The sequence below is a fragment of the Stegostoma tigrinum genome, chromosome 33 (assembly GCF_030684315.1).
Source record: "Stegostoma tigrinum isolate sSteTig4 chromosome 33, sSteTig4.hap1, whole genome shotgun sequence".
Classification (NCBI taxonomy): Eukaryota; Metazoa; Chordata; class Chondrichthyes; order Orectolobiformes; family Stegostomatidae; genus Stegostoma; species Stegostoma tigrinum.
The window spans coordinates 18,308,962-18,321,307 of record NC_081386.1 but is presented as its reverse complement, the minus strand read 5'-3'; the positions used below and the strand labels follow the sequence as shown (position 1 = coordinate 18,321,307).

Genomic DNA, 12,346 nt, shown 5'->3' with positions numbered 1-12,346 from the left:
ACCTTTACGGACATAAACCCGTAATGGTAACAGATCACAAAACCCTGCCAGGGCTATTCAAGGACAACAAAGCCAGGCCACCAATAGCTTCAGGTCAAATTCAACTCTCATTCTAAGTACGTAAAATTACAGGTTGGAACACTGTCCAGGAGGCCTAGTAGCAAATGCATATGCCTTGAGCAACCTCCTGCTGGCAGCTACACCACCGGTGGTGCTGCCACAGGAACAGTCCATTTTGTTTTTAAATTTTTTGAGCATTATGCCGGTCACCGCTGACAATATCAGACTGTGGACACAAAAAGATCTGGTCCTGTCAAAACGATAACAGCGGGTGATGGTGGGGTACAAAAGGGCCATCACAGCCAGTATTCAACCCTTTGTGAGCCTGGCAAGATCAGTTCAACATAGAGAACAGCATTTTATTATGGGGAGCAAGTGGTTGTCCTGAGTAAAGGTCACCAACAGACATGGGTTGAACTTAGTGATAATGGGAACTGCAGATGCTGGAGAATCCAAGATAATAAAATGTGAGGTTGGATGAACACAGCAGGCCCAGCAGCATCTCAGGAGCACAAAAGCTGACGTTTCGGGCCTGGACCCTTCATCAGAGAGGGGGATGGGGTGAGGGTTCTGGAATAAATAGGGAGAGAGGGGGAGGCGGACCGAAGATGGAGAGAAAAGAAGATAGGTGGAGAGGAGAGTATAGGTGGGGAGGTAGGGAGGGGATAGGTCAGTCCAGTGAAGACGGACAGGTCAAGGAGGTGGGATGAGGTTAGTAGGTAGCTGGGGGTGCGGCTTGGGGTGGGAGGAAGGGATGGGTGAGAGGAAGAACCGGTTAGGGAGGCAGAGACAGGTTGGACTGGTTTTGGGATGCAGTGGGTGGGGGGGAAGAGCTGGGCTGGTTGTGTGGTGCAGTGGGGGGAGGGAACGAACGGGGCTGGTTTTGGGATGCAGTGGGGGAAGGGGAGATTTTGAAGCTGGTGAAGTCCACATTGATACCATTGAGATGCAGGGTTCCAAAGCGGAATATGAGTTGCTGTTCCTGCAACCTTCGGGTGGCATCATTGTGGCACTGCAGGAGGCCCATGATGGACATGTCATCTAAAGAATGGGAGGGGGAGTGGAAATGGTTCGCGACTGGGAGTTGCAGTTGTTTATTGCGAACCGAGCGGAGGTGTTCTGCAAAGCGGTCCCCAAGCCTCCGCTTGGTTTCCCCAATGTAGAGGATGCCACACCGGGTACAATGGATGCAGTATACCACATTGGCAGATGTTCTCACACACCACCCCACCAACCTCCGGATATGACGCATCATCCTCCGACATTTCCGCCATCTACAATCCGACCCCACCATCCAAGACATTTTTCCATCCCCACCCTTGTCTGCTTTCCAGAGAGACCACTCTCTGTGACTCCCTTGTTCGTTCCACACTGCCCTCCAACCCCACCACACCCGGCACCTTCCCCTGCAACCGCAGGAAATGCTACACTTGCCCCCACACCTCCTCCCTCACCCCTATCCCAGGCCCCAAGATGACTTTCCACGTTAAGCAGCCTGGATGCAGGCATAGCCACATTGGTGGGACATTGCCCAGAGTGCCAACAAGAACAAAAACTACGACAAGCAGCTCCGCAACATTTGTGGGAATGACCAGGTAAACTCTGGACTTGGTTACATGTCGATTAATCTGGTCTCTTCGTGGGCTCAACGTTCTTAGTCAATGTAAACATCCACTCAAAATGATTGTAGGTGCACAGAGTCCATTCATCAAACAAGGGGTTGACATTAGAAAAGCTGCAAGCATCGTTGGTAACACATGGGCTACTGGAAGTTTGGTCACAGACAACAGGCCATTATTTACCAGTAGGGAATCTGAATATTTCCTAAAGTCAAATGCCATTCAGCATATAAGGACAGGTTCATACCATCCATTGGCCAATGGTCTGGCAGAAAGAGCAGTGCAAACTTTGAAGGTGGGCTTAATGAAATGGCCTACTGCTTCGCTTAATACCAAACTGTGCCCATTTTTATTTTATTATTGGCCATCCCTCATGCAACTAGAGGGATAGCTCCAGCACAGTTGCTAATGGGGAGAAGACTCGGCACCAGGTCAAATTTAATCTGACCAAACCTGGTACGGGGTATGCTGTTGACCTAGTCTAATCAGGGAGCCCTGGCTAAAAGATATAAACAGGAGTGTCAGCGATTCTGTTAACACTGAGAGTTGGCTCTGTGGAAGCTGCTTCAGTGTGAAGTGCTATGCACATGTCAAAGAAGGGTGACTTGGTGACGGGCTACCGGCTTCTGTGGAGTTATTTCACAGGGAAGTTTATTTATTTCTGACTGATGTGACTGATGCCTGCTGTTGTAATGGCAGCGTGGTAGCTCAGCAGTTAGCACTGCTGCCTCACAGTGCCAGGTACCAGGGTTCGATTCTACCCTCAGGCAAGACTCGGCTGTCTGTGTAGCGTTTACACATTCTCTCTATGTCTGCGTAGGTTTCCTTTGGGTGCTCTGATTTCCTCCCACAATCCAAAGCTGTGCATCTTAAGTGGATTGGCCATGAGAAATGCAGGGTTACAGGGACAGGGTAGGTGGGTGGGTCCAGATGGGATGCTCTTCAGAGGGTCAGTATGGACTCAATGGGCCATATGGCCTAGTCCACACTGCAGGGATTCTACAATTCTATGAAAAGCTAACAATATCTTCCATCATCTTGAATTAACACATGTATACATTGCATGAAATCTGTTTCAAACTAAACCTGTATTTTTCTTTAGTTTCAATTATTATAGTACATTTCTCATGAAGACAGCTTCTCATTTGACTTTAATGTCACAGTGAAAGTATATCTATTGAGCTAACAGTTTATACGAAAGACACAAATCAATAATTTAACACAATATTTTTGAACTACCACTTTAATATTTTGCACAGAATACAGCAATCCCCCATCAACATCGTCGCATTATATAAATAGCTCCTATCCATTTATATTTAACAATGTGAAGCTGAGGGTTTAAAATTCCCAAGAGAAGGTTCCTTAAATTTACAAGAGAAGTCACATTCCTGCCATCAAACAAACAAAAGGACACAGCTACAATCTTGTTACAATCAGTTCTGTTTAAAATTAAAGATTGCTTGTTTAAACTTTCAAGCTCCTTTTTGCCAAATTGTAAGGAGGTTGAGAATAAACATTTTTAAAAATTCTGACTGGCTACATTTGCAACTTGGTGGTTTTCCCCAAGCGTTCCTGTTTGCTGCTCATCAGTTCACACTGTAGGACTTTTTATTTCATCCCGTAAATTCTGACTCCATGTTTCTGTTCACTAATTTCTCCACCTCATACACAATTATAAATGAGTACAAGTTCAAGAACAACCTTAATCATTCTTCCTGATGTTCTCAACACCTTTTTACATGGGGTAAGAAAGTTACATGAATTCAAATTTATATAAATTTCACATAATTTCACATAGTTCACCACCTATTAAAGTGAGGTGAGCAAAGGACAGAATGACGCATGGCAACTAAAATCACCTATGTGTATTAAAATGCTCATGAATGCAACACTTTCTGTTTAAAGTCCTCACCTCTGACACTTATAGTATTCAATTCCTATTGTTTACCATACACAAGGCTGCTTCATCATTATATCAAGTGCAGAGGCCTTTAAAGACAAATTTTATAATTTATACGCCCAACATTTCCAAGCTGAGACTGAAACTGCCCAAATATTTTAAATCAAACATTGCTCCATTGCACCTGTCCCACAATCCCAAGCTGCAAAGCTCTCCTCCGATGTCCCACAGGCCCAAATCCTATATTTGCCACTGTTGTGTTCTTCCTGTTGCCATTTCATTCTTTGTCTGTGGGAACTGGTCCCATGGGTGTGCTTACAGCTATATTCTGAGCCCGCCTCCTGCGGTGTGCCATACTGACTGCTTTCTCCCTACTTACATCATCACTGTCTGTTTGTATTGTGCCTCTGACTCCCATGCCCACTGGTGGACTGTTTATTTGTGTTCCCATACGTATTAACAACACTGTTCTTTTCCACTGGTACTTTAACATATTATACTTTAATGTATACGTTTAAAAGTAAATTTAGAATAAGCAAGCAATCTGGTTCATCAAATGGAGTCTTCTATCCTCTGGAGAATCTAGTGATAGAGCTGGATGCATTCCTGCTGAGTGCATCTTACTTTAGGTTGACCTTGTTGGGAACATTTTGCTGTTATGCTGACACCAAAATCCACTTCCCAAATCAAACTGCTAACACACAAGATATTTTACGGTGTCCTTTGCCTAATAAATTATCATTATTTTATGTAATAAAAAACACATTTATCATAACTTCTCAGAACAATTAAATACATAACATTACACTCATCCAATTGAAACACATTGTTACTGCACCAATTCTGTTGTCCCTCTGATAGCCCATCCACCCATGCCTAGGGATGGTATATGGAGTTGCCGATACAAAATACTATTGAGCTAAACACCATTAAGTAGGACTGACTTCGAATCAGTTTAAGAAGGTATTTGGGGGAAAAAAAAAGTATGATAACTGGACAGAACTGACCATATATCACACATTTCCCATGATGGATTATTCAAATTGACAAGTGTTTGTACCTCATATGGATGTATGTGAGCCGTTTTCTTAACTTTCATTTTGAAATGCACCATTTACATTTTGCAGAAGGTAATAATTTTGACTGGCAATACTTCTCCAATGTTTGAAACAGAAGAAAATTACTTTGGCTTTCATTGACACATGTGAAAGTGCACTTGTTTGAAATTTATGGCTGTGCACCAATCGCTAGGGCACAATGCCTGAAAGGGTGCTGGCAAAGTAAACGCCGTTTCACAATGTTCCCTTTTTAGGAATTTGTTTCTAAATGAAAATGGATCAGAATCCTTTTGAATAAAATCAACATATCTTCTGGTCACTTAGTCCCTTCTCTTCAAGAGGGTGCATATCAAATTTCTCGTTTCATTTAACATATTTTCTTTGGGGAAACCCCAAGCCAGTAAATATTCCCTTCAATAGGAAAGTGGGAATGTCTTTATAAATCATAACAACAATTTGCATTAGCATACCAATGGTTCCAAATTAGTTGGCACTTTGATTTAAATGGGGAATGCAGTGGATTAGCAATGTTATTGCACAGTTATTTGTAATTATTCACTACGTGTCTTTGAAAATAAATCATTCTGAAAGATGGTACCCCATGCACTATGATCCTTTGGGGTTAGGACTAATTCCAATTGCAGCAATTCTGCAAATGTTCTTCTGAAACTGGTCCAAGAGATCGAAAATGAGATTCATACTGTAAAATATATAACACTGAAAGAAAACCATGGTACTATAAGTAGCACAGAGACAATGTCTAGAAAGTTCCTCTTTTTTCACAAGACAGGTCACTCTAAGCTTAAAGTCATAACTTTTATCCCCAAATTTAAATGGTGACGTGGCCTTTTGCTTCCCCATCTCATTAAATTTCACCAGTTTGAGAATCCCTTCACCAACGACCCTGAACCTCATCTCACCGAACTCGCCAGTAAACTAACACTGATTGATTATGCTCGTCTCTTTCCTTTGCTCTACCATTGGCAGTCATGCATTTAACTGCTTTGCTTCAAGTTTTGAAAATCCCTAACCAACCACGTCTATCAACCTCCCTCCCTTCAACTGTCCTCAAAACTTACTTTTTCTCCTAAGCCTTTGGTCACCTCACTAGGCATTAACTTCTTTAGCTCAACATCCTCATTTCCAATTTAAATCTGTGAAGCACACTGGGTTACTATTCCAAATTAAAGGCTCCATATATAATTTTCAGTCTTTTTTTTGACATTACTGCTTTATTTATTTCCAAATAGCCTTTGGTTTGGAATTTTGATATAACCGGTGATTTATCTTCGTCATGGTCACCATCACCATTTTCTGTTCAAATCTCAAGATGATAGATTTATAGTAGTTTTAGTACAGCCACTGGAAAAAAACTCACAAAGGTAATCTTAATGGCTAAGTGAGAAAGGCCATCATGCTCTTTTACATACTATATCTCTGGTTAATCACATTGTTCCTTTATCCTTTCAGGTGACATGCTATTCCCTTTTAAATAGTACACAAAAAAATGAAGACAACAGCAAATCTATTAAAATCATGGTAGTAAGAATGCACTTTACAAAGGAGAGAAAATTTGGCATCAAAGAGACTGGTAATTGCAGAAAACTTTGAGTAACACTTAAGTTATGGAAGGAAAAGATATCGGATAATTTCCCAATTTTCTCACAGGTTGGTGGGACTAGTTTAGTTTGGAGTTATTTTCGGCAATGGACTGGTTGGACTGTTTCTGTGCTGTGTGACTCTGTGACTCTCAACTGATTGCAACAAAATATATTCTAGAGGAGTGTCTCAATGCCTTGACTGCTGTAGCTTTATAAAAACTGATGCAAAGCAGGTTTTCTTCTAAAGTTAAATCAAAAGAAAGGATAACCATCTATTTCTTACAACACAAATTAACACAATGTTATGATAATGGCTATCTCCAGCCAGTTTCACGTATGACTATAGTATCATTGTACTCCATTGTCTGTACAATGGATTAGTGGCAGATGTAACTGACAAAAAATGGAGAATGAATGATATCCCATCAACATTCTGGCCATGAGCAAGCCTCCTGAGTGTCTTTATTTGAAACTCCTTCTTCACGGCCCAAGTGAGTCTAATAGCCATTGACATTTTAAATTTCTTCCTCTGAAATAGAGGAGGGTATTCGTCAACGTTTCGGAAAGCCATTTATATTTTAATGAGTTTCCACAGACCTGCCCAGACATTAATTTAGTCCCTGTCTGTGCAGAAACTACAAATGAAATCACCTGACTTTCTGGAGTCCACTATGTTTCACTGGCTTATGATGGTACCATGATAAATATGAATCACAGAATAATACAGCACAGAAAACAGACATTCATTCCATCATGCTGTGCCTCCTCTTTGGAGGGATTAGCAACTGAGTCCCAATCCCCTCATCTTTTTTTTCCTACAACATATCAAATCTTTCCTTCAAGCAATTACCCAATTCCCTTATGAAAGTTACCACTCAATATCCTTACTCCATCATTCCATGTTGCCAAAATTCACTATATAGCTCCATTTGGAATGCAGTGGCAGTAAGTAAGCTTAAGATTGATCTTCTCCATCTGCCAACTAAGCCCCATTCACATTCACTTTAGAAAAAGAGCAAAATATCAAAGCAGAAGTTTAAATGATTCCAAGAAAGTCAACACTTCCCATTTCCACAGTATAACATTGACTGGGAGGCTTATATATATTTTTAATATCATTTAAGTTTGGATTTTTTAATTTTTAGTAAGTGATATATGGGTTTTTCTGTGTGTCTGAAGAGTTAATGATTAACTTGAAGTTACTTGTGTACCACTTTGAATTCTTTTATAACAGCTTGAGTGAGTAAGCTTTGGAATAAAGTGTATTTACCTATTACTCATTCGCAGAGTCTATACAAGCGAACAAGGTAAAACAATTGGGTATGAAGGTTTCTCTTAGAAAATTCTGGTGGAACTTCTTGCTAAGCTTAAGGAAAACTTTCCCTCCCGTGGACTTCTTACCTTGGGTGCCCAACAAGTCAATCATCACAGAGTCACATCTTTCCACGGCTCTTCAATGTATCGGATTTATAAAAATCCGGCCACCTGGGACTAGGACCTTCAGATAAAAGTTGGCACAGTGAAAATATGTCAATGCTGTATGTCACTGAACTGGAACAAATACTGAAAATGTTTTTTTCTTCTGGATTAACTATCCACTGGAGGTATATCTAACAAAATTCATGGCCCATATTTTGCTTCCAACAACCTCAAAGAAAGATGCCCACAGAGAGCCAATGATACTTGTGACACAGTCTTCCCTTTTCCCAGCAGAAGTTTAAATCTGGAGCTAGATCAACAGGATCACTTGCAATGCCGCAGCAATGATGTTGGCAAGTAAGTATGCAGCCAAACACATGGAAGTATTTACACACAGCAAACTAGGAAGTTAAACATTCAAGAAGCTATCAAATTGACTTGCGCAAAGTGATTGATATAAGCAACGGCAATGGAAAGAAACAGACACATGCCTAATAAAGAAAATCACAGACAGTATAGACCAACAAAAATGTGACCACTGTATTGCATGTATTCTTTGAAAGTAACAACATTTTACTGGTCGGCATAATGGCTTGTAGTTTAAATGCCTTCAATGGCTTTCAAGGGTTAAAATCAAATTTTGCAAGTCAAAATAATTTTCTTATTCATGGGCTCCACTGGAGGTTTTCTTAAGGGCCACATTTTGTTTTGGGGCTACTTGGTTGTTTCTCTGTGTTACTTTTTCAGACTTGCTAGCTTGTTTGTTACATGATGTTATCAAATGGTAACAATACTTCCTGTATTTGTGTTATATATGGGTGTTATAGATTCTCACATAAGTAGAGTTTGAATAATTCTTCAATATTTATCAACTATCCATTGAACTCAAGGGCACAACACACAATGAAAGTATTAATTTCCTAGTCAGCACAGTTCTTGAATTGATACAGGTCAAGGGCACATATTAGCAAAGGTTGTTTTTCTCCAAATAAATGACACACATTTCTACACAATAAAAGCAATCATCCTAAACACACCATCCGCAGACTGGTAAACTCAGAGCTTACTGCGTTTTCATAGCACAGGTACAGAGCTGTGACATTTTAAGCAGGCAGTTGCAATCCTAGTTACTGCATCTCAGATTTAAATTGTACAACTGTGTTTATTACAGCAGATTCCATGACACTTTTCCAAAGTAGTCGATGCTAAATTTATGCAGCCCTAAACTATTGGTTCCACATCGGCTTGCAAGAAATTCATTGCCACAGCAATTTAAAAATTTTTTTGGATACCAGTTAGCTCAGTATTTCTTTATTGACAGGTTTAACATAGTTCTCGCTTGTTTACAGCCTCACTCTACCCCTACCTTTGAAATCTCTCTCTCTGCCAAAACACCCTTGCAGCCTTCTCCTTCTCCTCCTTTACAACTTGTACAGGATCCTCCTTCTGTTATAACTATCTCATAATTCTTTCTTCCACCACATTGCTCTTGCAGCCTCCTTTTCTGCTGATTTTCCCTTGCAGCCTCCTGATTCCCACAGCTTCCTTCCTCCCCACTCACACCTCTTGTAGCTTCCTTCACTCCACACACTCTTATTGCATTTCCTTCCGTCATCACCACCTCCTTCTCCATGTACACCCCTTTTATGGCTCCTTCTACTCCTATTTCCCCTCTCCACCCCATACTTGAAGACTGTTTCTCCTTTCTCAAACACTGCCTTCACCTGGTTCACATTTTCAGCGTGCAGTAGAATTCTCAGATCCGACAAAATGCCCTTACAGTCTTGGGAAATGGTGCCCTGTCCAGGCCGAAGTGCCAGAATCGAAAGACTTCCAACTGTCACATCAAGATACAATTTCACATAACAGCATGAACAAGATCAGGACATATCAAGTGGGAAAAACAGCAAGACACAGTTTAGAATAGTTCACAGAATCCCTACAGTGTGGAAACTGGCCGTTCGGCCCAACAAGTCCTTACCGACACTCAGAGCATTCCCCCCCACCTATCCTCCTAATCTACACATCCCTGGGCACTATGGGGCTAGTTAGCATGGCCAATGCACCTAGCCTGCACATCTTTGCACTGTGGGAGGAAACCGGAGAACCCAAAGGAAACCCACGCAGACAGCAGGAGAATGTACAAACTCAAAACAGACAGTCACCCGAGGGTGGAGTCGAACGTGGGTCCATGGTGTTGTGAGGCAGCAGTGCTAACCACTGATGCCACCCTATTTGTATGTTTGACTCTGTTGAGTTACTTAAAGTTTGACCAGTTTTTATTAAAACCAAGAAGGAGTCAGCGCGCTTAATTGGCTGGATGGCTAGTTTGCAATGCAGAATGACACCAACAGCACAGGTTCAATTCTAACGCCAGCTGACGTTATCACAAAGGATTCTCCTTCTCAACGTTTCCCTCACCTCTTGCAGGATGACCCTCAGGCGAAATCACCTTCAGTCATTTCTCTTAATCGGACAGCAGCCCTGTGACTGATAAGTGATTTACTTGCTAAGTTATAAAATTAAAACAGAAAGTGCTTTAAAATTAAAACAACAGGGTTTAATAGCATCTGTGGATGGGTTGAGGGTTGGAAGACATTTGTGAGGGTGCCCAAAGGCAAAAAGGCAGACACTGATAATGATGGTGAAGGGGAGATATGCATAAAACAGGTGTAAAATGTTGCTGTGAAAAGAAGAAAATGGGCCCTCTCCGCTAATAGCAAAGCCAACAAGAAACCAACAATCCACAACTGGGGAAGAGTGGGTAATGTAAGAAAAATAGAGTTCAGAGATCATACTCTGAAGTGTGGAACTCAAACTTCAGTACTAATGGTGAGAAAGTGCCTCTTTGGAAAGTTAGGGAACCCCAGATTCAAAACTTTAACTGGTTTTCTCTCTGTAGACACGGCCAGACCTGCTGAGTTCTCCTGTACTTTCTGTTTTCATTTCAGATTTCTAATCCACAGTATTTTGCTTTTATTTGAGTGGCTCTGTCTCGTTGGATATGTTCCACCACATTTTCTCCAAGTTCAAAAATTTCTTTCGAGTAGACGTCCATCTCCATTAATTTTTTGTTGTACCTTGAATCCTTTCAATGTCAGAGGCAGTACATAATTGCCAAGTGCTGCTGAAAGGGTGTGCAATGAAAAACAACACTCATTTCTGATATATGAGACAGTATAGGCAGATTTTACCTTTGATAGAACCTTCTGATTGGCAACCATCGTAATGAGACCTGCACAGCAAACCAATGCACTGGAACTAGACAGTCCAGAACTGGGTGGGACTGTGCCATCAACCACGCAATTCATTCCACTGGCAACAATGTTGAAATGTTCCTGAAAAAAAATTTAATAAAATAAATTTTGTGCCTGTGGAGGCAAATCAATAATAGTTGCTTTATAATTTACATTGAATACATGTAATTCTTTAAAAATATGAAAATGCAACCTACAACAGCTGAGAGATTAAATTTTTATGTATTGCAAAGAGAAGGGGAGATGGAGAAAACACTGAGATAGAAAAGAGACATGAAGAATAAACAAGACAAAAATGAGGAAAAGAGAAGAACAAAATAAATTGAATTTAGAGATTGTAGTGCTACAATTTATGTTGATCTAGTTCATCACCAACTTATTTATGGATAGTGTTGATAGTACTTAATATTCTAGCCAATGTCCATAAAATTCAAATTGTCAATAAATCCTCTTTAAACAGTGGTCAAACCAACAGCGATCGACCAAATACAGATTTTAAGGCACTTCCGACTAACACATAACTGTGAGTGTTTCATACATTCTTTCCCGGGTACTCTCTAAAAAGTGATGTCCTTTACCAACCCCTACACCCCAGGCCTCTCTATTACATGAGCTGCTTTCATCACACCCAACCCATTTTCATCCACTGATGGTCCCCATCGGCAGTTATTCTTTCTCCCATGCTCACCATTATTCATTTCCATTAGGGCAGCACGGTGGCTCAGTTGTTAGCACTGCTGCCTCATAGCGCCAAGGACCTGGGTTTGATTCCACCCTCAGGCAACTGTGTGTGTGGAGTTTGCACATTCTCTCCCTGCCTGTGTGGGTTTCCTCTGGGTGCTCTGGTTTCCTGCCAAAATCCAAAGATGTGCAGGCTAGGTAGATTGGCCATGCTAAATTGCCCATAGTATTCAAGGATTTGTAGATTAGGGGAATGGGTCTGGGTGGGATGCTCTGAAGGTCAGCGTGGGCTTGTTGGGCCAAAGGGCCTGTTTCCACACTGTAAGGATTCTATGATTTTTTTTTGTTTGCTCAACTGCTATTTTCTCTCTCTCTCTCTCTTTGTGTGGGCTCCAACTCGAACTCCTTCTCCTCCCCTTCCCTCCCCAGCCCCCAGCTTTTCCTAGCTACAATCATTCTTAAGAAGGTCACAATTGATGAGGATATACCAAACGAATCTAAGATGCTGTCAAATCTTTAAATCGGTTAGAAGATTTTACTTGATTAGTATATATACGTAAATCCCTGAATTCCTTACAAGTCACAGTCCTGACAGAACTGAAGGTTTTATCAGTGTAAAGAAGAGGTGGTATTCTAGGTCAGACAATGCATGTTAGGTTTGAGGCCTTGTTAAGAATCTGTTTGCATTTTGGTTTGGAGTCAGACTAGTTTTATTTCCAACACTGACTGACTGTCTATAAATTGTGTG

At 41.1% G+C, this 12,346-nt stretch overlaps 1 protein-coding gene across 1 annotated transcript in view; it reads right to left on the bottom strand.

Annotated features, from left to right (window-relative positions):
* Nucleotides 1–12,346, bottom strand: part of galk2 (galactokinase 2) — a 134,475-nt gene that overhangs the window by 71,939 nt on the left and 50,190 nt on the right. The window contains exon 5 of the mRNA XM_048562961.2: nucleotides 10,855–10,998. Within this exon, the coding sequence (XP_048418918.1) occupies nucleotides 10,855–10,998 (144 nt within the window). The remainder of the gene's footprint in view (nucleotides 1–10,854; nucleotides 10,999–12,346) is intronic.